Here is a 19,023-nt window from a genome sequence, read left to right on the forward strand (position 1 = left end):
CCCATAAACCAGTAGTCTCATCACGGTGGAGATAAGCATGGGAGGAGCAGACAGGAAGGAGAAGCAGAAAGCGGGAATGAAAGATGTCACAAAAGAAGGAAAAAGAAGTGTAATGGAGAAGGGAAAGTGGGAAAAAGAAGAGGGAAGGAGAAATAGAAAAAAAGCAAGGAAGAGAACAGAAAGCAGTGGTAAGAGGAGAGAAAGCAGAAAAGAGAAGAGGAAAAGGTAGGAAACAAAGGAAACAAAGATGGAAAGAAAGGTGGCTGTGGCTTGAGGGAAAACCAAGGATGTCGTAAAATCAGCAGGGCATGGGAACAGAGGGAAAAAAGCACTTACGTGCAGCCATAGGCACTTAATACTAACAAAAGCCCCTCTTGTTGGAAAGGGAAAGTGCCAGCTATGTAAATAGAACTTTCTAGGCAGCAGCAGACCAACTACGAGGCAAAACATAATTGATTGGTTGAGTTTAACTGGATGGTGATAAGGTGTCTCCATGATTGATAATCTAGCGTGTAGCTGGGTTAACTTTGGCCCCAAAAGGTCTTTCTGTGGTGTAAGAGAGCCTATTTTAAGATGTCAGGTATCAGGTGAGGGGATTTATTACCACGGAGACTTTAACTCCATGATGTTCCTTCATGACCTGGAAACATTCCTGGGGAATCATTCAGCCCCAGCTGCAGATGTAGAAGAAGCCCAAGGCTACTGAAAACTGGTTCATACCTACCAAGATGCACATTCGTCATCACTGTGTTAAGTAATTCTGCAGCGTACCAGAATTTTTTTTATGTTGGAGAGAATCTTGAAAGTTCATTTATTCCTTACATTCCTGTTTAGGGAAGAATTGTGCCCACCCCTTTCCGGACAGATGAGAATCTGTTTTAGTTTGGAAAGCCAGGATGATTTAACATGTTCTAAAATTTTCATGGAAATAGAACTTTGTCGTTCTTTAAAAAGGCTAGCTGTAGATAAGAATAAACATGAACTTAGTTGTCTTTTTCTCTTCGAAAAACAGTCTTTTAAAGATCCTTTCCGTGAAAATCTATTTTGCCAATAATGGGCAGTTTCTGCCTTGTGTCCTGAAGGTATGAAGTACGAATTCAAGCCTGCACCATGCTGGGGTGTGCATCAAGTGACTGGACATCCACAGAGACCCCTGAGGTCGCACCCCAGGTGCAACCGCCTCCACATGTCGAGGTACGGATGGCACCAGGGGGGTTCCAGCCCGTGATTTCCCTTTTATGGACAGGACCGCTTCAGCCAAATGGAAACGTTTTACATTATGAGTTGTACAGAAGACAAATAGCAACTCAGCCCGGAAAATCGAATCCAGTGCTAACCTATAACGGAAGCTCAACCTCTTTCACGGACTTTGAACTGTCGCCTTTCACAGAATATGAGTATCAGGTAAGAAATGTGTATTATCACCAATCCACACTGAGATTGTAGGCGCACGTCAGCACCTGCCTGTAAAAATCACTTGCAATATGAAAAGCCACTTAAAGAGACATGGAGCTTAAGGAATTTAATAAGGTCCTTTAAAAATTTGTAAGCAGTAAATGAGGGGGGAAAGACCACATTCATTTGCCTTCTTCATTTCCTTGGTTCTTGATCCATGTGATATGTGCTTGTTATTCCTATGTAAATTTCAGGTGAAGTATTTGCATTTCTTATTAATGAAGTAATTTCTACCATTAAGCTTCCCTCTGTCAGTATTGCCTTGGCAGGAAACACTCCTTGTTAAAAAATCACTTTGAAAGTAACTCATTCATTGTACCAAGATAAAGCAAAACCCAGTGGCAAGTACCTTCACCCTCTGTGCTCAAGAAAGATGTGGAATGTTGAGGAATGTCTAGAGGAAAACAGCTAACCTGCTCATGGGGACGAATCAAGTTTTGTATGAGAGCAGCCTAAAAAATCAGACTTTGCATATCCCTAAAAAGTTGAGAATTGAGAAAAATATTCGGAAAACGTTTTGAAATCTATACAGGACTTCTGTTAGGTTTACTTTGTCGTGCTACCAGAGTGCTTTTGATTCCTCTTATGATAGCACCCCACTTCCCCGGGGGGATGATCCCCCCTACCCCTTGCCCAGGTTTGGTGGGAGTATCGTTCCCTGAATGTGTCAGGCTGTCTCCTAACCAAGTGATGGGCACCGGGGCCATGCTCAGCCCCTCAGATTCATCTGGGGCTTGATCCTCAGCACGGTGACTCACAATTTTAAAAGGCAGAGGTGAGAAGTCCTGATAAAATATCCCCAGTCTCAATCCAAAAGCTTTTCTTTTTTATCCCTGCAATTTGCAGGCTCGATCATTCAACTGTTCTTTTAATTCCAGATTCTCCCAAGAAACTCCCTTTTGCTTAAGTCAGAATCATTTTCTCACTTGGAGTCCGAAGCTCGCTGGTTGATACAAGCTGCAAGCACTCAGTGCCAGGCACAATGCCAAATGCAAGTTTTTAAAAGAGGAAACTGAGCCTTGAATGGCTTACCATACCCAGAAGTAATAAAATCACTAAGTCACTAGAAATATGTGGAGCAAATCAGTGAGGATAGTAATTAGAGGTAATATTTTAGTGTGAGGAGAGTGTATTTTTGGCCAATAATGTATGAGATTAGTTACCCAATGAACTTAGTGAACATTGAAAATGTAAGTAGGTTCTTGAATGCTTTGGAGACATACACGGGTATATATCCCTAATCCCTTGTTTTCATTTCCAAATCTAAAACTCGCTTAAAAATGAGAGTTTTTTCCTAGGTTTGGCACAACTCATTTGGCAGCAAAACTCAGTCTGAACAAACTTGAGACTGTTTGCAGCATTTATCCCATCTAATGTGAATATTTATATGTTTGCTACAGAAATATTGTGTTTCATTACCAGATCATTCTGAGGATATTACAAAATATGCAATATATGTATTGTATTACCTTTCCAAAATCTGAAAAAAAAATATTTAAAAACACATCAGGCCCCAAGGGTTTAGGGTGAGGATTATGGTTTATATTATGAAGGAACAAAATACCTAGTGATACCACAGTGGGAAACAGCCAGAGTCTCTGTGGCTGGCCATCCTTTTGTTCTTTTCTCTATATCTTTACTAAAAAGTGTCAAGTTATCAAAGACTCTTTTATTCTCAATTCTCTAGTCTCCTTTATAAATAAAAGCACACCTTTATGACAGAGCTGAATGGAATCAGCATGAAATCTTCAGCCTCTAATTAGATGAAACTAAATATCCCATTGTGGGGCACCTGGGCAGTCGGTTAGGCATCTGACTCTTAATTTCAGCTCAGTCATGATCTCACAGTTCATGGGATCAAGCCCCATGTCGGGCTACAGGCTGACAGTGCAGAGCCTGCCTGGGATCCTCTCTCTCCCTTTCTCTCTGCCCCTCCTCTATTCATGCTCTCTCCTTCTCTCTCTCTTTCTCGCTCTCTCAAAATAAATAAACATTAACCAAAACAAAAACAAAAACAAAAAACAACCCATAGATACTGAAAGTAAACCAGTGATTATAGCTTCTTTGGCGTTATGTTGTGTCATCGGGTTCAATAACTGGCCTCGTGATCCATAGAAGTCTTATGCCAGGTTTTTAAGGAATGGTAAACCCTATGCATGTATCTTAGCTCTCGTGAGTTTTCTTAACAGGACAGGACCTAAGGATAAGCAGGAGCAAAGGGACCCACAGTTCAGAGGAAAGTGGACCTCAGACTATGCTGTTCCTTTTGTAACCCTTCCTGTCAGCTCTGTGTCATGTTCCTCCTCCTTACTCTTTCCACCCAAATGGGTGCATTTCATTGGTTTTTCATAACAAACTGGTCTCAAATTTGCATTTACTAGCTAATCCTACCTTGTTACAACATAAGGATAGAGAGCAGGAGGGTAAAATCTAGACTATCTGCCCCAAACTCAGTCCTCACAGGAAATATTTTGAAAAATATAGATTAAATGCTGGAATAAATGAACTAAAATATTGGATTTACTTAGCCTGTGTAACTGCTGAGTCTATATAGACCCTGAGTAATCTCACAGAAGCTATTTAGGATGTAATGTACTACAAGAATTGATTTCCCTTTTACAAAAGAACGTTTTGCCATTGAGATGAATTTGCATTGCTCTCAAATTTGTCTGAGGGTTACTTCATCTGCAAGCTGCCTTTCAGAAAACACCTTCATTGTCCTAGAGACATCAGTTCACCCAACATCTGTCAATGATTTGACCCTTCTGCAGAGGATTGTATTTGTGAGGTGATTTGTATTGGTATGGTATAAAACCAAAGAACTGAGAAACTGCCCAGAGATATGGACCTACTCATCAAAAGGGTGGTGATGATCTGTAATTGTGTAGGTAACCTTCCACTTGGTATACCAGGAGGGTGTCTGATGCCATTGCCCATCCTCCTATATGACCCTACACCATTGTACTCTTTTCTGTTTTGGTATCTGACAAAATTTATTATGTGGGAAAAACAAGACAGCACTGACTAGAATAAATTCACCAATCAGCTGACCAGTGTTTGAGTTCTGGGAGAAAAGAATATAGAATGGATGAGTTTTGATGGACAGAAGGGACAGAAACTATGTTCTTACTGAGAGAAAGGGGATTCCCTCACTCCAGGAAACTCTGAAGAGTGAGAACCAGCCAATGTCACTTACCTTACAACAATTCACATAACCAGCTTGATAACTGTTGCATTTGAAGGTGGGAAAAAGTCATGTGATATTACAGGCACTTTCTAAGTTTTCAGTGATACTTCAATATTGAACATCTTAAAGAAGTGGTTCCCAGTGTTTCTAGTACAAAAGGATCACCCAAGAAGCATGTTCAAAGTGCAGATTCTAAGGGGTTAGGGTGGGGATTTCCAGAATTTCTATTTTTAACAAGCAGCTTAGATGGCCCACAACTCTATTTTTTTTTTTTTTTTGAGAGAGAGAGAGAAATACTACCCCAGAGGGTACAGCATTGTTGCTATGCTACTTAAGCCGGATTTTCAAGTGGTGATTTCCTAATTCAGTGGCTCTGAGCCCTGACTGCACATTAGAATCACCTGGGGAACTTTAACCACCTTCCCGATGCCCTGGCCCCATCCGTCTGTAGTTCTGATTCTGGGATGCGTCCAGGCATCAGTGCGTTTCAAAAGGTCCCCAGGTGATTCTAATGTGCAGCCAGGGCTGAGAATCATAGTCCTAAACCATCATAAACCGATTGCCTAAATAAGTGAAGCCAGCTCTCCACAAGTGCCGAATTTACGTGATGATAATTGATGACCAACCTATTTACCTCGGTCTATCATGGTCATCTTGGTCTATCCATGACTTCCCCAAACAAGAGTCCTACTGTTGTAGTATGAAGCCAGAAAGGGGGCAGAATATATTATCTGCAAAGTTCATGTTTCAATTAATCATATAATTTCTTTTAGTCTTGCTCATGGGTTTTGTTTGATGTTTGTTGTTTTACTTTGTTTTGTTTCTCATTTGGGAGACCTGGTCTTTGGTAGTAAGAGAACATTCAGCACCTTTAAAATGGCATTTTCCTAATTTGATTCATTTCGATACAGCTTCCAGAGATTCTGAAGGATCAGCTTTAATAAAAACTGTAAGATCTGAAATATAAATCATAGAAATTTGGAAGTGGTTTTTTCTATGTCACAAGATGGATGGGGTGTCTTTGCAGAACCACACAGCGCAGAGTCTCTTTAGAGAACAAGCATTCTCACTGAATTTCAAATACAAGTTAGTTTACCAAAACCTAACTCTCAAAAACTCTGTAAAATGTGTGATTCATACATAAATGAAATGCATCTTTACTGAACAAAATTCTTCAATGCACAGACCTTTTCCTTGAATGGAGATTACAGGCTTCCTGTTCCACGGAATATTTACGAACGCAAAGTGATACTTTTCACGGGCAATACTCATTTCTGTCCTCAACTTTTTCAAATTGGGCTGTACTGACATATACGGTATAAACCTCCACATTCTGTGTGGGGAAGCTCTTAATTGTTCAGCAAGCAAATTAAGACGGTAGTCTCTACACAGGCTTTGGAGAGGGACCCGTGTGTGAGTCTACTCCATAAGCAGCTTCAGTTTTGACCTGCGGGGAGTGAGCTGGGGCCAATGAGCAGCTCCCGGTAATTGTGCATTCATATTCATACTCTCGCTTAAGGCAATGACTCACCATGGATTTGCTAGGGCCTGCCATGGCTCCCCCTTTCACCGAATCATGCTGTCAGTGACTTAATTAGTTTTCCTGAAACTTCCCCACTTTGACAGCTTTTTGCAATAAGCACCTACACTCGCACGATCTCCAAGGCCTCCGGTGCCTCGTAACTGGGTGACTGAGAAGTGACAGGTCAGCCCCAGAGGAAACTCTATGACTCACTAAGTGTGGGTCTGATAGGGCCGGTGCTGAAGAAGGCCACACGGGATGGCAGGCTGCTGTTTTCTAACAGACCGACCCTGGCTCCAAAAAATTGTCTAAAAATTTATGCCAAAGAGGATGGAAGGGCTGAGAAGGAGACATACTAGGGGACTCTCACTGTTCCTACCAGAAACATCTGTCTGAAGACTGCAGGGGAGGCTAGTGAGGCCCTCTCTGTGCACCCCCACAAGGTGCGGGTGACAGCTGGAAGGGACACAGGGGAGGCAGCTAGTGAGGCCCTCTCTTTGCACTCCCACAAGGTGTGGGTGACACCTGGAAGGGAGGACAGAAAGGACAGCAGCTTCTAGCCCTTCTCTATTTCTGGATCCTGGAGCAAATTAACCTTTCCCAGTGAGTTTTCCCTGAGTTAAAATAATAATTATAATTTTTATTTTAGAGAGAGACAGAGTGAGCTCAAGCAGAGGAAAGGTGCAGAAGAGAGGGAGAGACAGAGACAGAGACAGAGACAGAGACAGAGAGAGAATCCCAAGCAGGCTCCATGCCCAGTAAAGAGCCCCACAGGGACCTCAATCCCATGACCCTGGGATCTTGACTTCAGCCAATATCAAGAGTTGGGCGTTCATCTGACTGAACCGCCCAGGCACCCCTCCCCTATGTTTAATAGTTCTCCCCAGTTCTAAATTCTAGCAGCCTAAGAGGGGGGAATTTATAACCATACACTTTAAAAACTCCAAATCAAATTTTATCTTCTTTTGATTTAATCTGTAGTTAGTAAGGACAGAATATATTCTGATCCTAAACAATTTCATTTTCTAATAGTGTTTAAGTTGTATCAAAGCAAGTGCTTTCAAGAGACCGGCTTCAGACAATCAAGAGTTGTATGGTTCTTTACCACCAAAATGGACATGTGGAAACATCAGTAGAGGTGAGGTGTTTCCTAATGAAACCCAATGTATTTCTTTACTAGTAAATATATTTAATAAATCATAAATATATTATAAAATATAAATGTAAATAAATAACAATTTATTTCACTTACCGCATGTAAGAGTCCCATTAGGTTCTTGAGAAAACTTACATCATCATTAATGTATCTTGATTATTTTCCTACAAGTGATAGAAAGCCAACTTTAACTTAAACATAAAGATATTATTTCTTTTCACCCATTTGGGAAAGGGACCGAAGAAATTCCTTGAAACCAAGAGTAAGGTGCAAACACCAGACCTCCACAGGGGCTTGGGGTACAGAACTCAAAGCTGTCAGATTCGTTCCTTCTCTTCTTCCTGCATCTCAAATTGTCTCCTTTTGGCCTCATCCCACCCAGACTCTCTCCGGGCATTGGAGAAAATCACCCCTGACACGGTCTGATTCAAACCTTCTTTATGCCTTGGTTTCTTTGTCCTTAAAATGTTGATTGGAACAGCATTGAACTCATGAACTTGCTTTGGGATTGAACAAGTTGATAAATGGATGTGGTTAGCACAGTGTCTCATACATAGGAACTACTCACCCAATACAATTATGATAGCTATTAGTATTATTGCCCTCCCACCTCAGAGTAGAAAGAGGACTTCTCTTTCTCAGTATGCATAAGTCAACCAAGAGCCAGACTTTCACTGACCCCCTAGCGCCATATGCCTTCCTGTGACCAAGAATGGAGGACTTTGATCAAATAGGCCTAGTCATAGGGCCCCTCTCCTACAGCCAGGGCTTTATGAATACGTGGGAAACACTCTCAGCCAGAAACAAAGGCTTTCCCAGCACACTGCACACACCCACCATGCTACTGTAAAATAGTTACAATTCCCAGGCTCTTCCCCATTAGAAGCTCATAGCCATTCTGTTTTCCAGATCAAGAAATTGAGTGAAAATAACACAGCTTGGACAAGATACTTAATTTCCCATGGTCTCACTTTAAAAAAACAAAATGGGTGTGTTAGGAGAACTCAGAGATCTTATATACCTAGCGGGATGACGGCTGCATCTCCCCACTCTACCCTCAGCCCCTACTATTTAAAAGTAGAAGATACTTTCTTCTAAGACAGAAAAGAGCCAGGTTAAAAAAAAAAAAACAAAAAAACTCTTATGTCTCTATCAGCGAGTCATTAATGAATTGCTAGAATAAAAAATCTCTAACCAAGAGCACAATTGGCTCTGAAGGTGTGATGCCCCTTCAGTGAAGTGGTCCAATCTTCTTTGTCCTTGCCACTTCTCTTCTCAGGACAAGAATACCTTACTTACCCTCATACCCATGACTAAGATTCCGTCCAACTTTGAGTCTGAGTCTACACTTCTGTGACTAGCTATGCGATTCAGATGGCTCATTTTCTGTTGCTATCGCCTTTATCCTATCGTGTTCCTAAGCATTTTCCATACCACTTTTAGAGAAAACTTATTGAGCATGTTTTCTGTTTGGTTTTGGACTTGCATTTAATTAGGTATTAATCTCGCTAACGTATTTCTGACCAGCATGGAGGCTTTTGTTTGGTTAGTCTTTCCCACAAGAACTAAGCTGCCTCCACCCCCAGCTCCCACAGCTCAAGGTATTAAATGATTTATTGATATTGTCTGTCTCAAACAGTGAATTCGTTCTAAAACTTTAGCGCTGAAGTGCTATAGCTCAGACTGAAGGCCATCAGGACACTTCCATGAATAAAAGTCTGAATTCTGCCACGAGACCAGGGACCGTGTCATTTTTTGCCATCCGGCTTTTGGTTCCAGCTGGAGATCATTTCTACCTACGTGTGTGTGAGCACACTCAGGAGCATGCTCTAGTTCACATGTGTGCATGTCTTTTTCTTCTTTTTCTCTCTCATGGCATCCCTTAGGACTCTATTCTTAAGCTCGATTGTTGGCAATCTTTACGTTGCCTTTGAGACAAGTTATTCATCTGAGGTTGTGTTGGTTCTCACCCTCATGCTGATGCAATTCAGATGTATATTTCACTTAAGCCAATATTGATCCTCGTATCTTTGTGTTGGAAGCTTGTTTGCTGGACATGAAATGTTCAATGCGACCAAATTTTCTCCTACTGAAGGCAGAAAATGTGTAATTTCAACCACCCCATGGCTCTTCACTGACAGTTCCTGTTCAGTGTGAAAATCAAGGCTCCCCACATTCATCTGAAGTGTAGGTTCTGTAAAAATATCCAGGAAAGGATGAGACCTGTTTTACTTTATCCTGTTACTTGAATACATAATAATGTATTATTAAGCACCTGCCGTGTTCAAAAAGGATGTCTAGTTACTAGGACTGGGGCAGGAGGGTAGAAACCATGAACTCTGTTCCTCAGGAGCTTATCATTTAGTTGATAAGACAAACACACGCATGAATAATGTATCCATAAAAATATAGGGATGGGGGCGCCTGGGTGGCTCAGTCAGTTAAGAGTCTGACTCTTGATTTTGGCTCAGGTCGTAATCTCACGATTCTTGAGATTGAGCTCCACATCAGGCTCTGCACGGACAGCACAGAGCCTGCTTGGAGTTCTCTCTCTCCCTCTCTGCCCTCCCTCACACTCTCTCTTTTTCTCTCTCAAAATAAATGAATAAACATTTAAAAATGTATATACAGCTCTTAATATAAGCTATGAAGAGAGATATCTGAAAGATCTGAGTGGTGGTGCAGCAGAAAGAGGGAGAAACCGAGAATGCCTTATCTTCAGGACAGCACAATTTCCACACCAAAGTCTCATGGCCCCTCCGATCCCACTCACTGGCCAGACAGGCTTGAGGAGCACAGGTGGTACTTGACTGAAATCATTCCATGCGAACATGAGGAGGCACTATTCCTCTATTTCTTCAGTCTCTCAAAAAATTATTTCCAATCTCTCCATGCTCATTATGATCAAGTGCCAATCTTAGCCCACCCGTTGTTATTGGTGCCTGTGTCAGATTTGGAAATGTTTTCCCCAGTGTCAGGATCTCAGCAGGAAACAGATGGCATACTCAAAGGGGCCTTTGAAGAGAATTAAATGAAAAGGCTATTTATGGAGGTGTAGGCAGGATTAAGAGAATCAACAAGGGATGTTAAAGTACCCAGGGACTAGCAAAAGCCAGAAGCTATTACCTTCTAGGCCTAAGGGGAAGAAGCTGTTCCCGGAACCCAGCAAATGCTATAGCCAGTGAGGCGGGGCTGCCCCCGTAGAAACTGAGATCATAGAGAAAGAGTGCAGGCTTGCCAAACCGGGATGCCAAAGACAGGGATCAGGAGAAATTAAAAAACTGAACTCTCTCCTTCCTTTGGTCAAATCCGACTGGAAAGAAGCCAGAGGGAGGAGAAGATCCCTAAGGCAGTCTGCAGAGTCACTCCCCAGCGCACAGAGCAGGGCAGACAATGGATCTGGAGGCAATTTAGCATAGCCCCCATTCTTCAGATTGGTGCTGCTTCTCACTCAATATGTGACGAAGAATCCTTTCCAGGCTAGAGGATCACCTGGCAAGCTTTGGCTCGCCACTCCATGATTATTGATAAAACACTAAGTAAATCTGAAGGCTTAAGGAGGATTGCACTTAAGTACTTGGACTGATGGTATATTTCCATTAAATTCTAAATAAATGTCCTGGTCTATATGAAGCAATCAAATCTACAGGTAGAAACCAAGACGTTAAGACGCTTCAGTAAATCACATGCCTTCAATTGAAATCTTTAAGACGATGGTTGAGACTCTCTCTTGTGAATTGATTTATCTATCTGCTGATGGATCTGATCATTACTGAGATGCCTAAAAGCATCTTGGAAACTGTGCAGTCCTCTCCTTGATGCCTATGGCATGTTTGTAATGGGAACCGGAGATAAAATTCTTTTCCCTGAAGAATCCAGTGAATTGCTCCATTGTTTCCTTTTGCTTAGATTCAGGGAGGCTTTTAAGAAATTTTAATTGATAATAATGCAAAGTAGAGAATGCTATCCAATAAGCAATAAGCAAATTTTTATCTCGGAACAATATTTCTCAAAAGCCAGGCTTTCATTTGCTCTAACCCTCAACAGTTTAGAAAAGAGAAGTACCTGGAAAAAGACACAGAGATGCAGCCTGAGCTCATAATGCTATGAAGTGTTTTCAGATCTATGGTTGATCCACCCCGGCTAAATGGAACCCAGAAGTGAGTTACAGAATTGCTACTTAGTCCCACTTTCTCTTCCAAGTCATTGAGTCCCTCTCTCCTAAATTTTCACACAAAGAATATAAGAACCCTTAATATTTTTAGTGCTTGCTATGTGCTATGTTAAGAACTTTACATGCATTAACTCATAACAACCATTTGAAATAAAGGCTATTACTAATAAGAACATTTAGAAACCTGATGCATTGTGTGATTAGTTACCATGCCCCAAGGTATAGTAGGTAAATCAAAGAACTTGAATTTGAACTTGAGATTCAGGTTCCAAAGACTGTGTCCCTAAACTCATCCCATTGTTGCTCCAAACTGCATTTGTAAACAGCTCTGGGGCTTTCAAAATCTTGATATTTATAAATGTACTTACCACCAACCCATTCCTTGGAACCCTATAAAAACATTCTTGCACATCAATCTCAGTAGTCCTGTGAGATAGATATGGCTCATGCTTCGGTATAATCAGGAGTCTGAAGGACCGTGCAAGTTACCTAGAAACATGACAGAATCAGAACTCAGACCCAAGTCCGGTAATTGTTCTGCTGATCCGCAGCTTCTTCAAGTCACCCCCATCAGGGGCATGAACTCATGACCTTGCAAAGATAAACTGACTCAGATTGTAAACTGGGCTGCAGGATTCACTGGCTCTGTAGTCTCAGCAAGGAGTTTAAAACCTCTAAGCCTGGAGCCCCTGGGTGGCTCAGTCTGTTAAGCGTCCAACTTCGGCTCAGGTCATGATCTCATGGTCCGTGGGTTCAAGCCCCGCGTTGGGCTCTGTGCTGACAGCTCAGAGCCTGGAGCCTGCTTCAAGTTCTGTGTCTCCCTCTCTCTGTGTCCCTCCCATGCCCCTGTTCACTCTCTCTCTCTCAAAAATAAAGAAACACTAAGTTTTTTTTAAATAAATAAAACCTCTAAGCCTTTGTTTCCTTACCCATAAAATTGGGTGAAAGGACCTACCTTAGTAGGGTGGCTATAAACTTTGAACAAGTTAATTTAAAGGCCAGGGCATTGTCACTCACACATAAAATTAAAATTTAATAGACAAATTCATAAAAAGTAATCAATACTCAGTTATTGCTATAAAATGTAAATCAGATAAAGTCAGATCCCTGCTGGGAATGCTCCCTTGGCTTCGCATAGAACGCAAACTCCTCCTGGGTTCAACGGGTGTTTTATCCACTTTCCTCATCTCATTGCTCTCTGGCTCTCACTCACTAAGCCCGGCCACACCAACCTTCTAGAGAATCCAGCCTCAGGGACTTTGCACTTGCTCTTCTTTTGCCCAGAGTGTTTTCCCTTCCTTCCCATGGTGACCTCCTTCTTGCCATTAGCATCCCAGCTTGATTATCTTCTCCCGAGAGCCCCTCCTGGTGCTATTCTCCGCTATATTGTTATAGCTTATATAATTTATTCTATAGGTTGTTTCCTGTCTAGCACATAATACCTGTTCCTTTTGTGTTTGTGTACTTGCTGCCTTTCCCCACCAAGATGTCGACTCCAACCGTGTTCACCGTTGTATCCCTAACTCCTAGAACAGTGTTTGGCACGTAGAATGGCTCAATCAATATCTGCTGGATTAATGGATGATTAAGTTATCTCACCCAGTTAACTAGACTGTTATTACCAAAAACGTGATTCCCAATTGGTGATTGTGATCTTAGCCTGCTATAGCAACTATTGTGCAGAACGTATATGTTTCCAATGTTATATCAGTAGGGCATGGTTATTATTTTAGTTAACATACTGGAATTTCACTACCTTTACACACATTTGGAGCAGTATGGAAAGTATGTGAGTATTGTTTGCCTCTAACATGCGATAGTGTTAAGACGTGATAAGTGGCAGCCGGGATGGACACTACGACGTTTGTGGTAATTCCCACCATCTCACTTTGCGGCTGCTCTCCACAGAAACGGCCAGTCTCCGAAACTGCGGGGCTCTACAACAGTTCCAGAGCAGGGAAGATGTGCCCAGGTCTTCCTTCCATGGCCTAACGTAGAAAAAGGTCAGGAGCTTGAGCTTTTACGGCACATACCTATCTCGGAAACCCGGCCTTACCACTTCCAAGTTGCAGAAACTTTTCTGTGCCTCCGTTTCCTCATGCAAAACACTGATAATAATAATACTCGCTCGATAGGATTGTTGGGAGGATGAAATAATACAATACAATACAATACAATACAATAATACAATACAATACAATACAATAATACAATTCTAAAAGTGCAAGTGCTCAATGAACCCATTAATTACTTTTATGTGTCCTCCGTGAGAGCTGGACAGAACTGGGTTCCTATCTTCTCTCAGGGAGAACAGATAGAAGCAATAAAAAGTAGTGTGTGATAAATTCCAAAATCTCCTTCTTATTACTAAAATCAAACTGAGGCTAATTTTAGGATTTCCCACTATCACTGAAGCCAGTTTTCCATCCCTCGTGTTTGTATTTATTGGGTGGCTCCAAAGAACAAGGCAGTATGCTAAGCAGCAGCGACAGAAAGCACCCCTTTCTAGCAAGGAAAATGTCTTATAATTTCTTTAGTAGCTTCACATCTCTGAATTTCAAAAGTAGCAGTGGAAAGGAAGACAATGTCTTGTGGTACCCTTGCTCCCCTGGGTCCCAGAATTCAATTAAAATCATGTTCCATCTTGCCTGATCCAAAGTGTTTTAGATGAAAGGATCCTGGAATGCAGAGACAATATCTGTAAAAGTATAACTATAATGTAGCCGGTAAAGTCTCATGCAAACAGAGATGCTGAAAAAGTCCATTTGATGATGAAAGAAAATCAGATAGAGAGTTAAATAGATAGCTACACGGAGCTTTCCAGCAAGCTGTTCCTTTATGACTATAGCCTGCAGGACTGCTTGTGAAATAAAATAATCGTGTAATCATGGAATTTCAGATTTATTGCCTTCTTTTTTTCACCACGAGTCTCTCTAACCACAGTTCTGGCAAAGCCCGTTTTGGCACATTGCTATTCAAACATATTCAAAACCCACGACAGGCTACCCTTTAAAAAGGCATTAGTGTAAGTGCCCTGGGAAAATAGACTCCAAGGTTGTAGATGAATTGATATGATTTCCTTGATTGTATCTTTTTATTTATGAGGCATAATTTATGAGCAGTAGAGAACAAACTGCAATGAGTGATGACTCACTACAGCCAAAGTCATAAATCAGAAGCAGTGAAGGAAGTGGTGGTTTTGATCGAATCTATTGAATTAGCCGTTGGTTTAGCCAATACAGGTGTTGGAAAGACCTTTTTAATATCTATTTGTCTCCCTCATGGGAATGTGATCACAATCTCATTACATGCCGCTAGGAAACAAATAATTTAATTGTTTGTCTGTTAACATGCAACCTATTTACTCAACTTATTAATTACTGGCATGGCCATTCATGTCAGGTTTTTGTTTTATTTCTGATATGAATTGTCACAAAGATATATTCATACTCTCTAGTTTTATAAAGAATGATGTTGCTTCCCTAGTGCTGTTCAATAGGAATATATCATCACTAGTGTTGAAATGCTTTTGTTTTATCAAAAATGGTCATTAGTCCACAAGAAGCATGTTACAGGATATCACAGAAGTTGCAGAGAACTCAAAAATCCCTCCATATCTGAATCCTTTGAGAGTAGCAGTTATAATACATCTCTAGCAATACAACTAAGCAGCCTGGAAAAAGAGCAGAATCTCAAATTGCTCTAAGGGCTAGGATGGTCACTGTCACTTACATGAGGAGTCAACAGATTAGAAGTTCTTTGTGAAAGATCACTGGCTGAATATGGTTATCTCTACCTTCCATTTTTGTATGGAAGTTGATAGTGAATACAAGAATGAATCGACATCGAGTGGGTGCTAACAGTATCGTCAATACCACTAAGCTGTTCTCTTGGCTTTCACAACACTTGTAGCGACTGGGTGGCTCAGTCGGTTGAGCATCCGTCTTTGGTGCAGGTTATGATCTCATGGTCCGTGGGTTCAAGCCCTGTGTCATGCTCACTGATGTCAGTGCAGACCCACTTCGGATCCTCTGTCCCTCTCTCTCTCTCTGCCTCCCCCCCTCGTGCTCTTTCTCTCAGAAATAACATTAAAGAAAAAGACTAGGAAAATATCAGTCCTAAAGAATGTTACTTCAGAAAGCTATGAACCATTGGGTAAGACAAAGCACTAAGATGAAAACGACTTTACAGTTAAGTATAGAAATAAGGCTGAAGAATAACTAGCACTATAATGTAAGCACCCAACAGGCTACCACTCTAGGGAAATTTCAGATCTATCTTGCCTTTCCCCTGTCCTCTGCAGAGTCATGGCCCCTTCTCTTTACAAAAATTATTACAAACACTTCTGTTCACAGATTCTTCCCTCCCTTCTGGAATCAAACTAAAGGAATAATGTGTTGAGAGGAATTGGGAGAATTTAGAATAATATTCATCTGGGCTGCAAGGAAAAATAGATCCAACAAGCTCCAGAAATATCGGGGTTTCAAGAAATGTACACCTGGATTGAAAACTAGGTAGCAAATGTTCCTTCTCGAAAGCTAATGAACTCTGGTTCTGTTTGAAACCATGACCACTGTAATAAACTCTGTAATGATGATTGCAGCTGTAACATATTCAAACAGATACATGCTTCATGCTTTTTTGAATGGCTGAAGGTAATGACAACAGAAATGCAAAGTACATTTCTAAACTGACTTCGATGAATAGAAGTTTAAGAATGCATGTAGTGCCGGGGAGCCTGGGTGGCTCAGCCAGTTAAGCGTCTGACTTTGGCTCAGGTCATGATCTTGTGGTTCATGAGTTCGAGCCCTGCATCAGGCTCTGTGCTGACAGCTCAGAGACTGAAGCCCGCTTCAGGTTCTGTGTCTCCCTCTCTTTCTGCCCCTCCCCTGCTCAGGCTCTGTCTCACTCTCTCGCAAAAATAAATCAACAACAACAACAAAAGAATGTATATAGCATCTTCATATATATTCCTGGTTCTGTAAAGAATAGCCATCTGTGTTTCTCAAACAAGACTGGGCACAAGAATCACATTGGAAATGTGTCGAAAAGGCAGGTTCCAAGGTCCTTTCACCACAAACACTAATATAGGTACTCCAAAATGATTTTGATGATCACAGCCCAGGAACACATTTTGACAAAGACTTCTCTGATGGAAGATTTCTAGGAGGCAGTTTTAAATAGAGAAGAAATGATTAAACCCATCGTTTCCACAGCAGTGGGATCTTGGCAGTATGGTGGCAGATGTTGACCCTTTAGGTAACTGAAATTTTTTAAGGCAAAATACAGTCATTAGTACTGGTTGAGGGGAGTAAATAAAAGAACAATTTCATTTCTTTAATGAATACTAACATAAAGATGGTAATAGTAACTAGTTAGGTTTTTTAAATTAGATTGAAAATGGAAATATAAACAGAACTATCTACTATTTTTGCAGTCAATGATAGAATTTGTGGTTAAATGGTTTTATTTTGTTTTTATTCAAATAGTTAATTTACATTATAACTCTTGTCATGGTCACAACCAAAACCTTAGAGAAGAGAACACCCCAATTTATCCAGTCCAAACTTGCTCTCATTTTTCACAGCTATTCGTTGGGAGGTTCCTAACTCTTACAGTTGAGTGTGTGTGTGTGCATGTGTGTGTGCGTGCAAGTGCTCACTAAACACAAATAACCAATTGTTTTAGTGAAAACTTTAATAATCTTTTTTTAGCTTATTTTTTATTGATATTGAGAGAGATAGAACAAGTGGAGACGGGGCAGAGGCGGAGGGAGACGGAATACTAAGTAGGCTCCATGCTGTCAGTACAGAGCCCGTTGTGGGGCTCGAACTCAGGAACCATGAGATCATGACCTGAGCCGAAATCAAGTCAGAACTTTAACCGACTGAACCACCTAGGCGCCCCTCATCTTTTTTTAATTATAAAATAATAAATATGTTCAGCTGGATACTGTAGGGATAAAGATATTCTGAATAAATAAAAAATGAAGAGTATCCTTACTTTTTTTTTTAAGTTTATTTATTTATTTCGAGAGAGACAGAGAGCATGAGCGGGGAGGGCCAGAGAGAGAGGGGGAGAGAGAATCCCAAGCGGGCTCCATGGTGTCAGTGCGGAGCACGTTGTGGGGCTTGAACTCATGAACTGTGAGATCATGACCTGAGCCCAAACCAAGGGTCAGCTTCTTAACCAACTGAGCCACTCAGGTGCCCCAAGACTATCCTTACTTTTTATCACTTGGCCTTGTAATTCAAAAGCCTAACTTGCTCTCATCCCATAAATATGTCCCTTCTTTTCTATGAGCAGCCTACACAATAAAAGCCCACGTTTCTGTACCCTATGATCGTGTCAGGAAGTCTTGGGACACAAACCAGATGGATTGGCTTGTCAGGTAAAAAGTAGGTGACTAGGTGGTAATGGATGGATGGATGGATGGATGGATGGATGGATGGATTCGGTAAATGATAGGTAGATATGATAGACAGAGATAGATATGGCAGGCAATTCCATGTTCACAAGATATTTTATTTCTTGATTTCTATATCGGTTCATTAAAATCAAAAGATCAGAGCATATTGCTCAAAATTTCCCGTGCAAGATCTCTGCTTCTTTTTTCACACCATATAAAGATGAACCCAAATCCTGGGGTCCTGTTTTGTCGGTAGAAATCAGAAGCATATCTGCTAGTATTTTTATTCTGAACCCTGAACTATTACACTTCAATTCCTTTGTTTCCTGCTTCACTGGGCATTGGCAGAAAGCCACAGCAATTTTTGGCTAAAAGACTTTTTACTTCAACAGACAGAGAGGATACCACGGACAGTTTCTTCTTTACTCTTCTTCTGGTGGTTTTGTATCACAGAAACACTGCCTTGTGGTACAAATTTTGTGAAATCCATAATTCTTCATTATTTCAGTCAGCTTTCTCTTCGTCGTAACTGCTTTCATTTTCAGAGTAGCTCATGTAAATAGGCTGATCCTGCTTTGCATAAACACGTTGATTTATATGAATGCTATTTTGATCTCAAATTGATTGAATACTAAAAAGAAAGACTAAGAAAAAGAGCACTATATTATGAAGGTCTCCTGTCAAAGACAAAAGACACTAAGTCCTACACACATTCCCAGTTAGTGATGGAGAATTTTGAGTTGCCTACTTTTCAGACCAGAATATTTCCATAGAAATACACAGAAACACCATAATACTGAGGCTCAAGTGTTTTAAAAATGCCATAGATTAAATCACATTTTGGAAATAGGACTCTATCCGACAAAAACTCACCTAACACAGGAAGGTATGAGGTTTAGTTTTTATCTGACGACACTAGCATTAAAAAGCCTTCATAGTATTTATAATGCTGTATCTACATCAAAAATGAAAGCAAAGTGAATGTTCATAATCCGAGGCCAGACCCCATGCTGAGCACTTACGATACTTATACCATTTTTTTCAACATCCTCATACCTGCCCTGTTGCTTGTCTCCTATTGGTGTTCAGTAATTAATTGGCAACTTGCTGAATTTTTATT

General features: G+C 40.9%; 1 protein-coding gene across 1 annotated transcript in view; it reads left to right on the plus strand.

Moving 5' to 3' along the window:
• The window catches only part of USH2A (usherin), a 725,654-nt gene that overhangs the window by 676,459 nt on the left and 30,172 nt on the right, over positions 1–19,023 (plus strand). The window contains exon 63 of the mRNA XM_015077386.3: positions 1,083–1,404. Coding sequence (XP_014932872.3) covers positions 1,083–1,404 — 322 coding nt within the window. The remainder of the gene's footprint in view (positions 1–1,082; positions 1,405–19,023) is intronic.

This window comes from Acinonyx jubatus, chromosome E4 (genome assembly GCF_027475565.1).
Source record: "Acinonyx jubatus isolate Ajub_Pintada_27869175 chromosome E4, VMU_Ajub_asm_v1.0, whole genome shotgun sequence".
Taxonomy (NCBI): Eukaryota; Metazoa; Chordata; class Mammalia; order Carnivora; family Felidae; genus Acinonyx; species Acinonyx jubatus.